The sequence below is a fragment of the Balaenoptera borealis genome (genome assembly GCF_965194805.1).
Source record: "Balaenoptera borealis genome assembly, chromosome: 17".
Lineage (NCBI taxonomy): Eukaryota > Metazoa > Chordata > Mammalia > Artiodactyla > Balaenopteridae > Balaenoptera > Balaenoptera borealis.
The window spans coordinates 3,286,890-3,304,425 of NC_138876.1; the positions used below are offsets into that span (position 1 = coordinate 3,286,890).

Below are 17,536 nucleotides of genomic sequence, written 5' to 3' on the forward strand. Positions count from 1 at the left end.
CTTGCTGGCACAGTAATTTCTTTTTCCACCTTACAAATAATTTTAGTAAGAAACATGGGCAATTGGATATTTTTGCTTCTTAATAATTGATAAGTGGGCAGACTGCATTTTCATGAGCGGTTATGCCAGGCAGGCCTTGGGGTCTCAGCAAACACTTGCTGGGGGGCGGCTGACTCCGCAGCACGCTTAACGCCTCAGTGAGTGTTGGTGGGGGTCTCTCGGCCTCGGGCGCTCTTCAGGCACCAGAATACATGGATTTACCTCTAGAAGCCTCTTCCCCAGCTGCAGGAAGTCTTTTCAGATACATCAGATGAAAACCACTCCAGCTTGGGATAATTAGGAAAAAAAATAAAAAGGGCAGAAGAACAGGGAGCATGGAGGGCTTCGAGTTGGGGCCTTGGGAAAGAGGAAGGCACAGAACAGGGGGGCCTGGGCTCCAGAACCAGCTTCTGGGCCTGTCCCCGCGTCTGAGCCACACAGCTTTCAAGTGGGCAAGGGCAGCTCTCCTGGCTGGATGTCACCTTGTGCAGAACCTTGAGAGGTGAAGGTAAGATGGGAGAAGTTCTCGCTGGGATCATTACTGAGTGGCCACGTGAAGTCCACGGTACCTTTTCTGTTCGTGTATCTTCATTTGTCCTTCCCCTCAGGATCTGAGAAGCAGGAACAGGTAACTCAGAGAGATAACCAGAAAGACATCAAACGTGCTAAGAGAGGACAGATATAGTGATACAAGGAGCTAGAACTTTTGTAACAAAGTAACATGAATTGACAACTACTGCATCAAAGGTGCAGGTGTGAGAGAGTCTAAGAATGTTTTCGAGCACGAGATTAAGTGGAAGTGAATAGCAAAGTTTCCATTGATAACATTTTGAAATTTTGTAAAATATCCAGCTACTGTTGGTTGTATTACTTGAATGAATGCAAACGTATCTATATGGGCATTTATAGGTTCATTCAGTCCCACCAACCCCTTTTGCCCCCTTAAGGGATAGACTTTCTCAAACACAAACTCCCCCCCCTTGGGTGGGCGGTGCTGCAGCTCCTCCTGTGGGGATGTGCTGCTCAGTGTCACCGAGTCCCTGTGGTACAGCCTGCACGATCTGACAGAAACACCTCTCCTCTTCTCTTTTGACCCTACAGTATAAGAACGCCGGGGTGATTGAGTTAGAAGCGTGTGTCAAGGCCGTCCGTGTCCTCGCCATTCAGAAGCGGAGCATGGAAGCTTCGGAATTTCTCCAGAATGCAGTCTACATCAACCTTCGACAGGTGGGTGTGTGTCCTCCTATGAGTGGAAGAATTAACGAGGTTTTCCTGGAGCTTATTCACCAAAAGACCATCTGATTTTGCTGTGCTAGCATTCAGTATGGCACGGTTAAAACTCTGGAGTCAGAACTTGAAACTTTGATTAAGGGAGTTGTTTCACCTCTTTGTATTACGGTCTTTTACCCTCAAAATTCAGAATTCTGTTCTTTCAAAATTTTTTTTGATTGGAGAAACAACTTGGCTCTCACCAGCTTTGCGACCTTGGACGACAAGCTTTATGCCTTGTCACCTTACTTTTGTCACTTGTGAAGCGATTCCATTTGTGACCCTATCTGGGTTGTTCATGTTATAAAACATGAAGTGTGTGAAAGTACTTTGTACAGCTCCTTTTACACCTAAGGCATTCCACAAATATTACTTGAATCTGGATGTGTTTTTAATAAGACAAAGTCATCAGAACATTTAGTTGCAGGTTGCTACTGCAAAATCCCCAAATCAATAATCTAGCTAAACGTCTACAATCTTTCTAATCTACCTTGGATTTTTATGGCCAGGGCAACCAAGACTCAAAAGTGAAGCAGTTTGGTTAAGGACCCAGGACTAGGGTTAGAATACAGGTTACTGTGATCGAGCAGATCTTTACTGAGCGTGGCATTGTGCTGGGAGGGGGCGTAGAGGTGGAGAAGGCAGATTCTTCTCTCATTGAGCTGACAGTTTCGTGGCAAAGATAGACATTCACCAGGTGAAGAACTTGGAGTTTATTCTAACAACAGTGGGTTTTGAAAGAAAGGTCTTAAAAGCATGGGAATGATGGGATCCCCTTTGTCTGGAGTAGGGTAAGCATGGTGAGGGAGGCCAGGTGGGAGGCTCTTGAGGCGTCCAGGTGGGCAGTGTAGGTGCCTTCACCTGAGTGGTGGTGGGACGGTCAATGGAAAAAAGCCAACAGATCGAAGACATGTTTAGGGGGTGAAAAGGAAGGGATTAATGGTGTATGTGAGGGCAGACAGTATAATGCCCAGGTTTCTGGCTTGATTAATTAGGTAAATGATGGTCATGCTGTGCTCGGAGAAGGGAAAGCTGCAGAGGGAGTTTGGGGGGAACGCTGATGGACTCAGTTGTGGATATAATGAAAAGACTTAAATATGTGGGTCTGGGAGGCTCAGGTGAGAGAGAGGGTAGTGGGTGGAGGGGAGGGGAGAGAGACTTTACAATCATTTTGTATTTTGAACATATAAGAGAGAATGAGTAATAAGACACACAGCCTCTATCATCTAGGTTTAACATATTAACATTTTGCCATATTGACTGCAGAGGTTCTTGATTTTTAAAATAGAAATGAAGCAATGGAGTTAATGAACATCTTAGAGTTGATGTGTATGCGGCTCATATATATTTTGATACCTCATATGTTTATAATCACAATCTATAAAAAGTTAAATATTTTAGCGTAAGAGTTCAGCACAGCGACTCGGAATACGCACTGCTGGGGCCTGGGTCTGGTTTAGCCCCTTGGGTAAATCAGCCTCTCTGTGCCTTGGTTCCCTCTTCTGTGAAGGTTGTTACTGCACCCCCCGGACCCTCCCCACAGTTAACTTCCTAGATGGGACACTGGGAGGGAGGCAGCTGAAGGGAGTGAGAAGTGGCAGCTGCCAGCCTAACCCGGAAGGGGAGACAAAAACAGAATCAAGCGAATAAACCGAGTACAAACAAATAAACCAAAAAGAGAAAAAAATCCCACAATGTTTGGAGCCACTTAGCGTACGGGAAACAACGCTCCGTGGGCTCAAAGCTGCTGAGCATGGCGGTATCACGGGTGGGAATGCGTCGTCAGGAAAGGGTTGAGAAAAGGTGTTTTCGTTTCCCTTGACGTTTCTGGTAAAGATGGGCAGGAAAAGTGAAAACCCACCACCTGACAGGGAAGCTTCAGTTTTATGGGAAACTGACCGAAGGGTGGAAACCAGCCGTCAGCAGTGCTGGCAAATGAACGGACATCTGGGTTGGATCCATCACTCACCACGATTTCCGGGTGACCTGCTGGGTGTGAGCTCTGACCTGGGCAGTACGTGTGCAGGGATGACCAGGGTGGCTCTTAGGCTGCTGGTCCAAAGAGCAGCCCTGGGCACATGCAGACCTAGTGGGACAGCTCGGGATGCGGCCCGGGGACCTACTGTGCTGAGGGTGAGAGGAGGGCTCCCCTGAGGGGTTTCCCTGCAGAGAGCGGAAGCAACCCACCTACAGGGGCTGAAGAGCCTCTGAGCGGGGACCAGGTGCGAAGGCATGACCTGGCTCGAGCACGGAGGGCTTGGGGAGCCGGAAGTCGTTTGGTGGCCTGAGCGGTTTTGTTGCTGAGGGACAGTGGACGGAAAAGGTGCTTAAAAGGCAGACCTGTTATAGGTCATGAGTGAAAGTAAAGAAACGTGGACCTGTCAGGCAGGCACGAGAGAACCCTGTGGGTGTGGGGATCCCAGCGGGGGCGTCATGCTGGAGTGAGGAGCAGAGTCACGGGCTCGTGCGCAGACCCCGCTTTGCCAGTTATTAGCTGCGTGACCTTGAGCATAATCCTCCATATCTCTCGATATTTTCATCTGTAAAATGATGGAATAACAAACTCATGGTGATCAGGAGTAGTTTAGTTCAGCTGCTCTGTGTCTGGTCCTGTCTAGTGTTGTCCTGCAGTGACCCAGCAGCCGCTCTTACACTCAGGCCAGAGGGCGTGGAGGGACATCTGGGGGGCGGGGGGGATGCTTTTAAATTTAAAAGCATTTAAAAGCATGCTGAAGGACTGCAGGCAGTTTGGTGGAGGGCTGGGTGTGGGAGGGACTTGGAAGACTTAGCGTCCTAAGAATTGCTCGCCCTTACGGACCAGAGTTGGCTTTGCAAATTAATGTTGAACATTTAGGCTTTTGGCGAAGCTGTTTTCACAGGTGGGTATGTACACAACATATTTCATAAGATCAAATGCTTTTATTTAATGTGTGGGAATTTGCAGCTGTTGGGAACAGCCCCTTCTCTGTTGGCCTGGTATTCATAGAACACTAGGGGTCAGCAGAGCCGCGCGGAGGGTAAGTGGCCTGCCTTGCTGCCGCGGGTGTGGGCCTTTAGAGTTCTCCCCAACTCGATGCTCTGCTGGAGTTGACTCATCTCCGTGTCTGGTTGCCAGCTGAGCAGACAGCAAAATAATGAGTTCTGGTGGGATTTTTCTTTCTTTAATTTTAATTTTTAAATTAAAAAAATTTTTAAATTTTATTATTTTTTAATAGATCTTTATTGGAGTGTAATTGCTCCACAATACTGTGTTAGTTTCTGTTGTACCACAAAGTGAATCAGCCATATGCATACACATGTCCCCATATGCCCTCCCTCTTGAGCCTCACTCCCCTCCTCCCTATCCCACCCCTTTAGGTCGTCGCAAAGCACCGAGCTGATCTCCCTGTGCTATGCGGCTGCTTCCCTCTTCAGTAAGTGGTGCTGGGAAAACTGGACAGCTACATGTAAAAGAATGAAATTAGAACACTCCCTAACACCATACACAAAAATAAACTCAAAATGGATTAAACACCTAAATGTAAGACCAGACACTATAAAACTCTTAGAGGAAAACATAGGAAAAACACTCTTTGACATAAACCACAGCAAAATCTTTTTTGACCCACCTCCTAGAGTAATGAAAATAAAAACAAAAATAAACAAATGAGACCTAATTAAACTTAAAAGCTTTTGCACAGCAAAGGAAAGCATAAACAAGACAAAAAGACAACCCTCAGAATGGGAGAATATATTTGCAAATGAAACAACGGACAAAGGATTAATCTCCAAAATATACAAACAGCTTATGGAGCTTAATATCGAAAAACAATCCAATCAAAAACTGGGCAGAAGACCTAAATAGACATTTCACCAAAGAAGACATACAGATAGCCAAGAGGCACATGAAAAGATGCTCAACGTCACTAATCATTAGAGAAGTGCAAATCGAAACTACAATGAGATATCACCTCACACTGGTTAGAATGGGCATAATCAGAAAATCTACAAACAACAAATGCTGGAGAGGGTGTGGAGAGAAGGGAACCCTCTTGCACTGTTGGTGGGAATGTAAATTGATACAGCCACTATGGAGAACAGCATGGAGATTCCTTAAATAACTAAGAATTCCTTAAAAAACTAAGTTCCTTAAAAAACTAACACTATGGAGGTTCCTTAAAAAACTAAAAATAGAATTACCATATGACCCAGCAATCCCACTACTGGGCATATACCCTGAGAAAACCATAATTCAAAAAGACACTGGTGGGATTTTATAATGACAGTAACAAAGAGGGATCTATAGTTTTTCTGAACCAGGACAAGGTTTTGGTTCTTGATCAAGTGTGTTCCATTGTAGAACTGATGAGTTGTGTCTATTCTGGGACTGATTATGGCTAATCTGGAAACTTTGAAAGGAACCAAGATGGAATTATTGCAAGTGCCTTCTGCCTTAAGAAGCCCTGTGCAAATGTAAAAAATGAAAAAGAATACGTTTGGATCTAGTGGTATTGGGAAGGGTTTCTGCACGTTGCAGGAGCATTCAAGGCAGAACTTCTCTTTGTGAGCAGGAACATGGATCCACCTGTCTTGTCTTTAGTTGTTTACGAGAGTAGTTTATGGTAATTAGCACTGACAAACGGCTCTGCACGCATTGCATTTAACAGCTGGCTGTCTGCAGATTTGTCTATCGAACACGTAGATTTCACAGGCACGTGGTCAGGTAGAAGTGAGAGAGAAGGAACGTGAACCTTGGCAGCCCAGATTCAGGTTTCAATCGCCATTTCCTCTCCGTGTGACCTTGGACTGGAATGTAACCTCCCTTAGCCTGTTAGTGAATCTGTAAAATGGGAATGATAATATTCACTTCTTCCTGGATTTGTTGTAAGTTGTACCAATAAATAGTATTATAACACATGTAGAGCACTTCACACACTGCTTGGCACTAAGAAAGCGTTCACTGTCTGCCCCACTGGTGATGTGCCAGAGCAATAAAGGCAGCTCGTGTTTGTTGGACCACTAGCAGACACTTGACTAGGTTGTGAATTTGGTTATTTCCTTTAACCTTTGTAACTCTGGGTGCTAAGTGCGTTTATTCCTGTTGATAGAAGAGGAGCCTCAGGGTAAAGAAGATTTTGTAATTTGTCCCAAGTCAGACCATAACTTCGGGTGCAGGGGCCTAGTTAAAGCATGCTTGTTTGGGTTTTCCCTTCTGTACGTTCTGTACTGGAGGCCGGGTGCTAGGCCCTGGGCCCACTATCTTGTAGCCCGAGAATATTCAGCACGCAGCCAAGCAGACAGGGTCCTGTGCTGCTTGAGCAAAACATCCGGAGGGAGACACAGGTGCTAAATAGATAAATGTAAAAACAAATGACTACAAAATGTGATCAGCTCTGTAGAGGAAAAGAACATGCCTTGCCCTGCAAAGCTGGGGAATTTTCTAGTCGGTGCTGCTCTGGTGGTATTAATCTCAGTCAAACAAGTTCTGTTACCAAAGACAAAACAGCAAAGCATCTGTTCTCAGGTAAACTAAAACCCGCTGATAATACTTACTACTAATTAAGCAGCCAGCTTGTTGCCGGCACTTACCTAGGGGTAAAAAGATTGTGGCGATAATCATCACGGCAACTGTGCTCACTGGTTTTATTGAACCCAGTTTTAGAGGTGAGGAAATCGAGGCTGGGGCGTTTGCTGCGTGCCCGTGATCACCTTGTGAATGCTACCACTGGTCTTCGGATCTAGTTTACCGTGGCTCCAAAGTCTGAGCTCTGTGAACTGCGTCGTGTAGCTTCCCCCCAAACAACCCAGACGACTGAAATTAATTTTCTTCAGTAGTAGGAAATGTAAGTGACCATAAGAGAAAGAGGTCATAAGGAATTGTTTGGAAATCTAGAGAAAAGCCCAGCACTTTACCAGCTGTGGGAGCATGCTCTAGGACCAATGTATATTCAACCCAGCACTTGGCACCTCCTGCAGATATGATGTTCAGGCATGACTGAGCCATTTGATAACATTTTGGCTCATGACACTGTTGGTTAGAACCTGCGGCCTCTTTGTCCCTGGTTAATTTTCTCTTCAAAGCCATTTACATGTCCTGCGGGCTACTCCACTCAGATGTAAGAATAGCCTCTTTAAACTTCTTGATGCGGTTCCTTAATGAAGCTTGTTGCTAAGGAAACCTAGCAAAAGCCCGGTAGATATGCACATAATAATGTTAACCTCAGAACTTTGTCAATTTAAACTCAGAATCAGAGGGATGGGAGATTCAGGAAAGGCTTTCTGAGATAGAAGGGGGAAAGTGTAAGGATGCAGCCCAGGTTAGACAGAAACATCTCGGTCCTAGCCGGCAGGGTGCCTGGCTTTCAGGATGGTGTGTGGGGAATGCAGAGCTCTCACAAAGAAAGAAACGGTTGGATGGGAAGGGAGGAAAGTCAAGTTCTTTATTGGAGAAGGAAAAAGAGAGAGGGAACTGAAAACTTACTGGTTGAACAGGAGTCTGGAATATGGCTTGATGTCCCTGCATTTAGGAGAGAGGAGTTTTGTGGGGACCACCGTAGGAAGGAATCTCTCTTGGTGGGAAGCCAATGCAGCAGAGAAATGGGCAGATCCAGGGGGCCCCAGCTGGGTGAGCTGCCCACCAAGCCGAGGTGTGGGGCTGCCTCCATCCTTAATCTGGAGCTTCAGGCCTGGGTTTGCAGCCCAGCACAGTGATGAGAGAGGGAGAGGGCTGGCGGGAAAGGCAAGGCAGAGGCCGGGGCACGGGCTGCGGGCATGTGCTTGTCGCATTTAACGTGGGGGGTCTGAGAATGATGCTCGATGGTGAGAAGGATGGTTTGGATTTTCTGCATGGGGCGCGCCAGCAGCTGACGCAGATGTTTATCCCACAGGCGTTATGGCTCCTGTAGCTCATCATCTTTTACTTTTTGCTTCAGCTGCCAGGGATCTTAGAGCTGAATCTATAGGTGGCCTCTGTTAATTACCCCTACCTCATGGCGTTCATTTTTGTGACTTCACCTGCCCCTTGTTTCATTTAAGTATTAAATCCCCATTTTTGACCCTCATTTTTGTTTTTTTGTTTTTATTGTTGTTGTGTTTAAAAAATTGATTTAGATCCTCGTTTAGAATGAGGCCGAAAGGAAATAAATGTGTACACAGACTATATCACAGACATGGCTTTTAAAAATTCTAAGGTGTTTACCTAGTAGTTACATTGCTGGCATGTAGTCGTGATTAAACAGAAGTTGTTATGACTACATCATGGGGTGGTTGGGAAAATACGGTTAGGTTGTAGATGAAAGAAAAATTTTTGTAAGCCATGAAGTCTTAATTTAAGTCCAAGTTAGGTGTGGTTATTATTAACAGTTCTTTGTCTAGTTACCTGGTTCTATATATTTTGTGTTTTGAGAAGTTAATGTATTTGATGAAAGTTCCTGCCCAAGTTCCAGTGTCTTTCCCTTTCTCTTTCCCTTCTCTGCATCTTATGTGCTAGGTAGCAAATACCTTTGTTCCGGAGAATATGGGCCTTCTTAGCAAAAGGACAGGGTGAGCTTGGAGAGATGGGGCTCAGAGAAGGCCTTGGAGCGTCCGTGTCGGTGCGTCTCTGGATCCTGCCCTATCAGTGCACTAACTCAGCTTCCCTTTTCCTTCACGTTTCATTGGGCCTCTGTTTTATGAAAAAGCCTTTTTATGTTTCCTTTTTCACTTGTAAGGTTCTTTCACATGCTTTTCCCTCTCCTCTGTGTGCTTCAGCTCTCCGAGGAGGAGAAGATCCAACGGTACAGCGTCCTCTCTGAGCTCTACGAGTTGATCGGCTTCCACCGCAAGTCCGCCTTCTTCAAGCGCGTCGCCGCCATGCAGTGCGTGGCCCCGAGCATCTCAGAGCCTGGCTGGAGGGCCTGCTACAAACTCCTCCTCGAGACGCTTCCTGGCTACAGTCTGTCGCTGGATCCGCAGGACTTCAACAAAGGTACTAGCGCTGAAAGTTGCTTCAGCCCAGTTAATGGTGCGTCCAATTAATGGGCCCTGCTCTGCCTGTCGGACACGATGACGCCTGGTGCTGGCGTGCAAAGGTGACTAAGCTCTCCCGCCCTTGGGTATTTTTGATAGATTACAACAGAACGGTAACGGTGCTCTGCATGGGGGCTGGCATTCTTAAATCTGTGTGCCGGTTGGAAATCTCCCCTGAGCTCACTGACGTGTGTCATCCTTGAAACGTCTTAAATACCTAATGAATCCTACTATACCTCATGTGATTTAGCCAATGAACAAAAATCAACCAATCTAGAATAAATCCTGGGGTATATGTGTACAAATACAGGCATGCATTTGGTGATAAATCCTTATCCTGCAATGTTAATGCAGGGTAGTACATGTTAAACATAAGCTCTGAGTCTAATAACAAGTGTACACAAGTGTGGTGCCCAGTGTCAGGCAAAGGGTGATTAGCAGGAGAAAAAAAATCATTGATGACCGTTTTAGGCAGGACATGCAGAGCACTTTCCCCCAGCTCACGTCCAGAGCCAGCAGGCCTGGCCTTCTAGATGGGGAGAGAACTGAGGCGCCGTCTCCGTTCTCATCCCACCAGGGCAAAGACAGTCCTCTGGCACGTGTTTTATGTGGTCATGTGTGCCGACCTGAGGAGCCCACGGTCCGAATGATGAGTCCGTTCTGCTCTTGGGTAGTTCTAATTACTAGGGCTCTCCCTGAAAGAATGAAGAATCCCCTTCCTGCTTGCTTCACCTCCTGGGGACGGTGTGTCCGCTTTCCCTTTGTGTCCACCTCCTCAATAATGATTTCTCGCGCTCTTGCCTGGTGCCATGGAATGTGTGAGGTGAGCGAGTGAAGCAGTGGGAAGAGGACAGCTCCTGCCCTCCAACGTACAAACAAGCAGTTCTCGCATGCGTCGACCTTCCAGGTATTTGCAGAGAGCTCTCGGGTCCTTCCAGAGCCTTCCTCTCCTCCTTCTCCGTTGCCCAGGTGGTTCTTGATGAATTACTCTGTCTGGACTTCCCCCCATTCTGACCTTCTCCCCAAAGCATCACTTACATTTGATAGAATCATATGCTCAGGATGAATTCTGATTCGCGTAGAGCAAGGAGTTGGCAAACTTTTTCTGTCAGGGGGGCCAGGGAGTAAACATTTCAGGCTCTGGGAGCCCTCTGGCCTCTGTTGCAGCTCCTCGGCTCTGCTGCTGAGGTGTGAGAACAGCCAGGGATGAAATGTCCGCCGACAAAGCTTTACTTACGGCACGGGTGGGGTCGGATTCGGTGTGCGGACTGTAGTTTGCCATAGCCCTGGCTCAGAGCACAGCGATATCTGAGATCACTTTGGGGGGCCCAGATTACTTAAAAAATTTTTTCCAAAGTGTTTTCCAAAATCATTTAAAAGGTGGGACCTGGGGTTTGGAAGAGCAGAGGGAGACTGAGTGAGCAGCATGGCAGGTGGCCTCTGAGGAGTGGAGGGAAGCTGAGACAGGACACAGTCCTTCATTAGCCCCCGCCTCCTGTAGAGGCCAGAGACCTGCTGCTGGGGGCTTGGCATGTGAGCACACGTGCTCGGGAGGTGTTGATAGGGACGGGGCAGCCTGGATTTTGGGCTTTAGATGTCCTGCCTCTCTGCAGCCACAGGGGGAAGATTGGTGGGCCCAGTGCTGATCGGGGGCAGTCTGCATACTTTTCCTGTTTATGTAGCATTCCCTTTCTAAAGCCATCTCACATATTAGAGCCTGGTCACATGACCTTGCCTGGTCTCCCTCATCCTGTACCCTTGCTGTTGATTTTTCTAAAAAGTTAAACAAGGGGCTTGACGTTTGTCTCTGCTGGATAGCATCGGTGATGGGGCTCGTACTGTTGATGGAGTGATTTTGAACCTGAATTCTGTCCCTCCATTCTGTCCCAGCCATTGGTGATGGTATTAAGTGCAAGGGGTCACGGGTAGAACTGGGGACCCTCTCTAGGAGGTCTTGCTATTAGCAGACGTTTCTTGGTTCTTGCTTTGTGCTGGACGCCGTGCCACATGTTGAGGGTAAACGCATGGACACTCAGCCACGTCTGAATTCATTCAGTGGCACTTGCTTCCAGATCTTTCACCATCTCACACAAACAGAGATCACGACGAATTTTTTTCATCTGCCATGTCATCTGCTCTTCCTTTCTCTAAATCCTTTTTCCTCTGTGTTGCCCCAAGAGATGGGATGGAATGTAAGGTTTGCTGAGTGCTTGTTTCACAACTGGCCCTTTTGGGTAGACTGTGAGTTCTGGGTAAATTAGTACTGGTGGTCCTGTGATTTCAGCCCCAGTGTCTCTCTGCTGCAGACAAGAACCTCAGGGCAGTGGCAGTCAGCTGCTTCCCAGAGACCGTTTTAATTTCTTCCTGGCCTCTCTTGTGGGCCTCTAACTGGCCTCTAAGGGCTGCTTCTACTCTCTCTGGACAGCTTTGCCCCAGCTGTGGTCACAGGACTGTCCTTAGTGTCCTGAAACACTGAGACCATGTGGTGTTTAACTGAAAGTCATCTTGGAGCCTGAGGACTAAAGGGACTCACAGCCAGAAATGAGAACCTTCTGATGGGACCCGTCCCTGCAGATGGGATCCCTTGGCTGGCCTTCTGCGTGAGCTCTTTGCCCTGGGCTCCCAGCCTGTCACCTCTTGCGGCGGCTGGGGGGTCGGTGGGGAGAGGGTGTGTGCAGTGAGGCCCGAGCATATTTGTTTGCAAAAGTCTCACATGATTCTGAGAAGACTGATCTAGCTCCTACCCTCTCTTTACAGATGGGAAATTGGGATCCAGAGGGGAGAGTGGGCTCCACTTGGTGTTGTTTCTGCTGGGAGCTCTCATTGCTAATGGAGTCAGGAAAGGGATCCTGAGAGGGAGGCTGCAGGTCCAGGTGACCCTGGAGGGCAGAGGACAGTTAGGGAAAGAGAGGACAGGTGTGATGCGTGATTCGGGAGGTGCTGGATTTGGGGCGCCAAGGTCAGGCCGAGCCAGGATGAGGGATTCGGGATGCAGGTCACATTTGCCATCGCCCTTGCGTCTGGTGTTGCACAGGGAGCTCTCCCGGGACACAGCCGAGTGAGGAAAGCGGTGAAGAGACCACGGGGCTTGCAGGGGAGCTTGGCTCCCGGACCCTCACTGGTCTGCGTTTACTTTGCTCATCTCCACGGAGTGAGCGGCCGCGTTCCGGGGAGGCCCTCTCTGAATTCCCGGGCTCTGTAGCCGCTCCGCGGTCTAGCTGTGAGCACCCTTGCGCTGCTTGGAGGAGAGGGCAGAGAGTGCAAACCGGACATTACTCTCAGAGCTGTTCTGCGTGCCCAGGGTTTGCTCTCAGGGTGGAGGTGCCGGCAGCTGAAAGGCTCTTCTGACACAGCTGGCGGCTTCCCTTCTCCGCTCCACTCAGCGCTTAATGGCGGAAGATGAACAACAGCAAAGGAGCCCCTGGGTGGCGCTGGCGCAGCAGGGTGTCTACGTGTGTCCACACGCGAGTCACGGGAAGTGGTTTCACCAGCACGCCCGTTTACCTAGGAGCTCGGACGGTGCTTATTCTTCTTCTAAATGGAAATCATGTGATAATGGATTTTATCACGTCCCTCCTACCACCACACTTTCCCCTGTGTGATCTTATTATTATCTTTTAAGTAGACTTCATTAGAGCAGTTTTAGGTTCACAGCAAAATTGAGCCATAGGTATTTCCCACATACCTCCGTCCCCCTGCCCACCCCCAGCCTCCTCCTCATCAACATCCCCGCCGGGGTGGTGCATTTGTTACAATGGATGAATCTACACTGCCACATCGTCACCCAGAATGCATAGTTTACGTTAGGATTCATTCTGGGCAGTGTCCATTCTGTGGTGTTGTTTTTTATTTTGCCATTACCACACTGTCTTGATTTTTGTAGCTTTACAGTACATTTTGAAGTCAGGGATGTCTTTATTTCTTTAAAAAGTTGTCCTTGTATTTCCCAGTATTTTAAATGACAAATATAGAGCAGCTTCCTTGCCCGGTAGGGTCAGTGCCTGGGAGTGTTGCCCGCACAAGGGCGCTGCCCTGGGTGTGGGCGAGGCCCGGAACCCAGAGCCTGCTGCTCAGGCCCAGCTGTGTCCCTGGCCCAGGGCTGGAGGGTCAGGGGATGGAGCACCTCGTCTGCTAAACGTGGTCTTTCTTCCAGCACACCTTGCTCTTGCACTTGCCTCATGCTGCTTGTGGCCTCAGGGAGAACGGTTTCATACGTGTACCATCATTTCTCACGGCTTGGTGAGTGGGTGCAGTGGGCCCTGTACCGCACTTGAGGGAACAGAGAACCTCCTTGGGAAGGTTAAATGCTATTCCTCAGGTCGAACAGCTAGTGAGAGGGTGACACCATTACCGACTGGCTGCGTGGCCCCCGTCAAGTCCTCTGTCCCTCATCTGTACAGGGAGGCTGCTTTTACTGTTTCACGGGAAGGTTGTTATAAGGACTGAGTCAGTCCCTAGAATGTGCTAGGGCAGCGCTCAGCAGATACTGTCAGGTGAGGTCAAATTCCATCCGTCCCTCTGAGGCCACGTGGAGGCTGGAATAAAGAGCCCTGAGGGCCAGTGCTTCGGGCCCGGCTCCATCGGGAAGGAGTGCGTGCTGGGGGGGTGGCCCCCTGCCTTGGCCCTGGTAGCAGTGGTTGAAGTTAAGGGCAAAATAGCTGGACAAGCCCTAGAAGCTTTCGGGGTTTACATTGGAAAGGCTGAGAGTGGCTGGTGTGAGAGACGAGATGAGACCTCCAGGCCTGTGGAGGGGACGGTTGAGCATGCACGCTCCGTTAGGCCGTATTCGGGACAAATTTCGTGGGGCGAGTTAGTGTCTGGGAAGGGGGTGTTTCGAGCGGTCATACTGTTGCTCTCCAGAGAGATGGGAAGGGGGATTGAGTTTCCATGTGCGTGGGACCGGGATCCCTGTTAGTGTGCTTCTGAGAGACTTCTGGAGAGATCGCAGTTGCTTTCCAGTGACCCCTTTTGTATCCCTCGAATATAACTGCAGGCTGGCCCCAGAGTAAATGCGAGCCTCCTGGGCTTTACGCAGTTACACTGGGCTGGCCTCAGCCTTTTCTTTCCGTGCTGGGCCAGTTGTACACGCCATCCAGCTGTCCACTGCCGGGTCTCCTCCTGGCTCTTGCGTCCTCAGGAACGCTCTTCCCTGCCCTTCACCGCTGCACCCCAGGCATCCTTCCGGTCTCCGCTGAGTGTCAGCTCTTCAAGAGGTCCCCCGTCGTCTCTCCACCTAAATGCAGTCCTTTTATTTCTCTCTTTCACGTACTCCTGTTCTTTCTAAACAGCATTTCCCATAATTTGTAAGTACATTAAAAAAACTGGGCAGTGACTTAGCTTCCCCCCCGCCCCCCGCCACCAGGCTGTGTGCCCCGTGAGAGCAGAGACCCTGCCTCTCCCTGTGTCCCCTTGCTGGCACACAGCAGGCGTGCCTGTAAATGCGTGTAACGTGTGCCCAAACCTGATGAGCAGCTACGTGACATGTGCTCATTGCCATTTATTGAATAGAGTTTGTTTCTTGATCTTAATTTTTAAATCACATGGATGAAACATGTTTCTTTTGAAAAATGAAACAGATAAGCACACCTCCATGTGATTTGACACTTTTTACTTAGCCTTCTGTTTCGGGAGGGGACATTCACCATCATTTTGTGAAAGAGGTGGGGAGGTAAGGTAAGAGATCAAATAAGGTAAAAATGATAAATGGCAGCTGGCTGTATTTTTAATAAGAAATAAAAGTTACTTTAAACCCCATCTCCACTGTTGCTCTGGACTACTTTAAACATTTCTCAGAGAATTAAATGGAATTCTACTAAATCCCTGTACCTGTGAATAAAAGGGAAATTGTCTGTATTCTCAGGACCTGAAATGTATTTTTATCTGTTTGTGGAAATGAACGTTTTCCCTAGCTGGTTATGAAAAGTCGAGGTAGGAACACAGAAGTATACTGTGTGTGTATTTGCCAGCTTAACGGGCTACTTATTATCACTTTAATCTTACTTGTGTTCCTATATATGAAGATTTTTTGATCATACCTTTTGCTTAGCCTTCTCCTGAACGAGAGATTAAATTTTCCCCAGGAACTGTTATGAAAGAGAGAGGCAAGGCACATGAATTTGCTAAAAGGCAGTAGTTGATGTAATAAACTCTCACATTGCTGAACTTTTTGAATACAAGAGTGTTGAAAATTTTATCACTGGCTCATATACTGCAAATCTGTCTTAAGAATAAAAAGATTCAGATTTTATAGGAGGAGCAGTTTGAATCGCATAGAAATTATGATTTGTACACTATTTGGTGTTAAGAAAATTTATACTCAGTCTTACCGTAATTGCCTGTGGTAGGAACTGGATCCTTATGTATTAAAAAAAAAATCTGCAGAGTGATATATGCCCCATTCTTGGTATGGTGGGGTGGAGATTAGTTAGGTCATGTCATTTAGAATTCTGGGCTAGGTTAGTCATGACATTGATTTCAGCCTTCTCATCCTTTTCAGAATCTCTTATTTTGTTTTGGCCTTTGGTCTTTTGACAACGTGGAAATACTGCAGGGACTTGTCCTTCCCTCCTCTCCTGTCATTTTATGAAAAGATTTCTGTAAGATAAAACTAGTAGGATATCAAGGTTTTTGTGTGTGGGTAGGTTTGGTCAGCTCTAAGAATTTCAATTCATAATTATTAGTAATTGTTATTGTTAACAGTTTAAAAATTATTATGAAATAATTTAAATATACACAAATCAGAGAGAATAGTACAATAGCTCATCACCCAGATTAAGTAATTAATATAATTTTGCCATATCTGGCTTTATTCAGACCTTTCTTTTTCTTTTATTTGTTCTTTGTTGAAATATTTTACAGCAAATCCCAGAAATCATGTCATTTTACCCTATATACTTAAGTAGGCATGTCTGAAAAACAGGGGCTTTTTCTTTCATCAGGCTTTCAACTTGACCCACGAGCCTGTTAAGGACCAGGCATCTAACTAGGCAGTAAGGATATTTGGGTGAATAAGACACCATCCTGACTCCCAAGGAAATTAAGGACTGATGGAAGAAACAAAGACACTAGCTTACAGATGCCTCACTGTATGTGCCCGATAATGCCTATGGGACAAGATTTGTGCAGGACTCAGTGGAAATTCACAAAAGGGACTGGCCAGCCTTGTAGGGTGGGCAGTGGGAGAGACGGTCAGTAGGCCTGTGAGAGGAGGAATCCTTTGGTCAGAGTCTTAAATCCTTTCCCCCAACCTTTCTACCAACCCCCCAGGGCCCCTGGGCACACAGCACTGGGTGGTAACTGTTTTTGAGCCCTGTTTCCACATCTTCGTGAAGAATTTTAAGGTGGAAAATATTTAAAAGCAGTAACTGTTGCCAAAAGGGACTTGGAATAAATACCTCTAAAATCCCGTGATCTTAAAAAAATACTTTTCGGTGGCCGTGCAACCGATTCCTTCCACCTCTGATTTCAGACACGCTACGTTATGTGGGAGGGAGCAGCCACAGTCTTGTTGGTGACCTTTTTTCTAGTTTAGCTTTCTGCTTTTCTGTTCTTACACTTTAGAGAAGTGCTGTGCTTTTTAATTGTATGGCCTTGGTTGTTGATAATGAAGGCTCGTCAGATATCAGTATTTTCTTGAAAAAAAAAAGTATGCTGTAACTCAAATACATGCCATTGAAAACATAATCTTTTGTCATAACCTTATTATAAGTATTTCAAAGTGGGTTATTTTAAAAATTGTGTCTTTGCAGAAGAGAGAAAATATTGGGTTGGCCAAGAAGTTCGTTTGGGTCGTTCTCTAACATCTTGTGGAAAAACCCGAATGAACTTTTTGGCCAACCCCATATAATAGAAAACATTTTTTAAAAACAAAAAAAACAAAAAAACATGTGAACAAGCGTATCATGTGAGTGTTCTTCTCCAGGATAAACACAGGGGAAATGCTTTGGTTGCCCTTTGCACGTGGTGGTTGAGGCATTATCTTGAAATCACGAGTTTTACACGTTAGACATGGCTCCGGGGGGCTCATGTGTTGGCCCTGCTGCCACCGCCCCCTGAAGCCCTGCTCTGATGCTCTGTGTCTTCTGTCGCAGGCACGCACCGAGGCTGGGCTGCCGTCCAGATGCGTCTGCTTCACGAGTTGGTCTACGCGTCCCGGAGGATGGGGAACCCTGCTCTCTCTGTCAGGCACTTGTCCTTCCTGCTACAGACCATGCTGGATTTCTTGTCAGATCAAGGTGAGTGG

General features: G+C 47.2%; 1 protein-coding gene across 5 annotated transcripts in view; it reads left to right on the forward strand.

Moving 5' to 3' along the window:
• Positions 1-17,536, forward strand: part of TRAPPC9 (trafficking protein particle complex subunit 9) — a 552,118-nt gene that overhangs the window by 87,007 nt on the left and 447,575 nt on the right. For all 5 annotated transcript variants that reach the window (XM_082364605.1, XM_082364607.1, XM_082364606.1 and 2 more), the window contains 3 exons: positions 1,141-1,266; positions 9,037-9,253; positions 17,385-17,528. In XM_082364605.1, the coding sequence (XP_082220731.1) occupies positions 1,141-1,266; positions 9,037-9,253; positions 17,385-17,528 (487 nt within the window). The remainder of the gene's footprint in view (positions 1-1,140; positions 1,267-9,036; positions 9,254-17,384; positions 17,529-17,536) is intronic.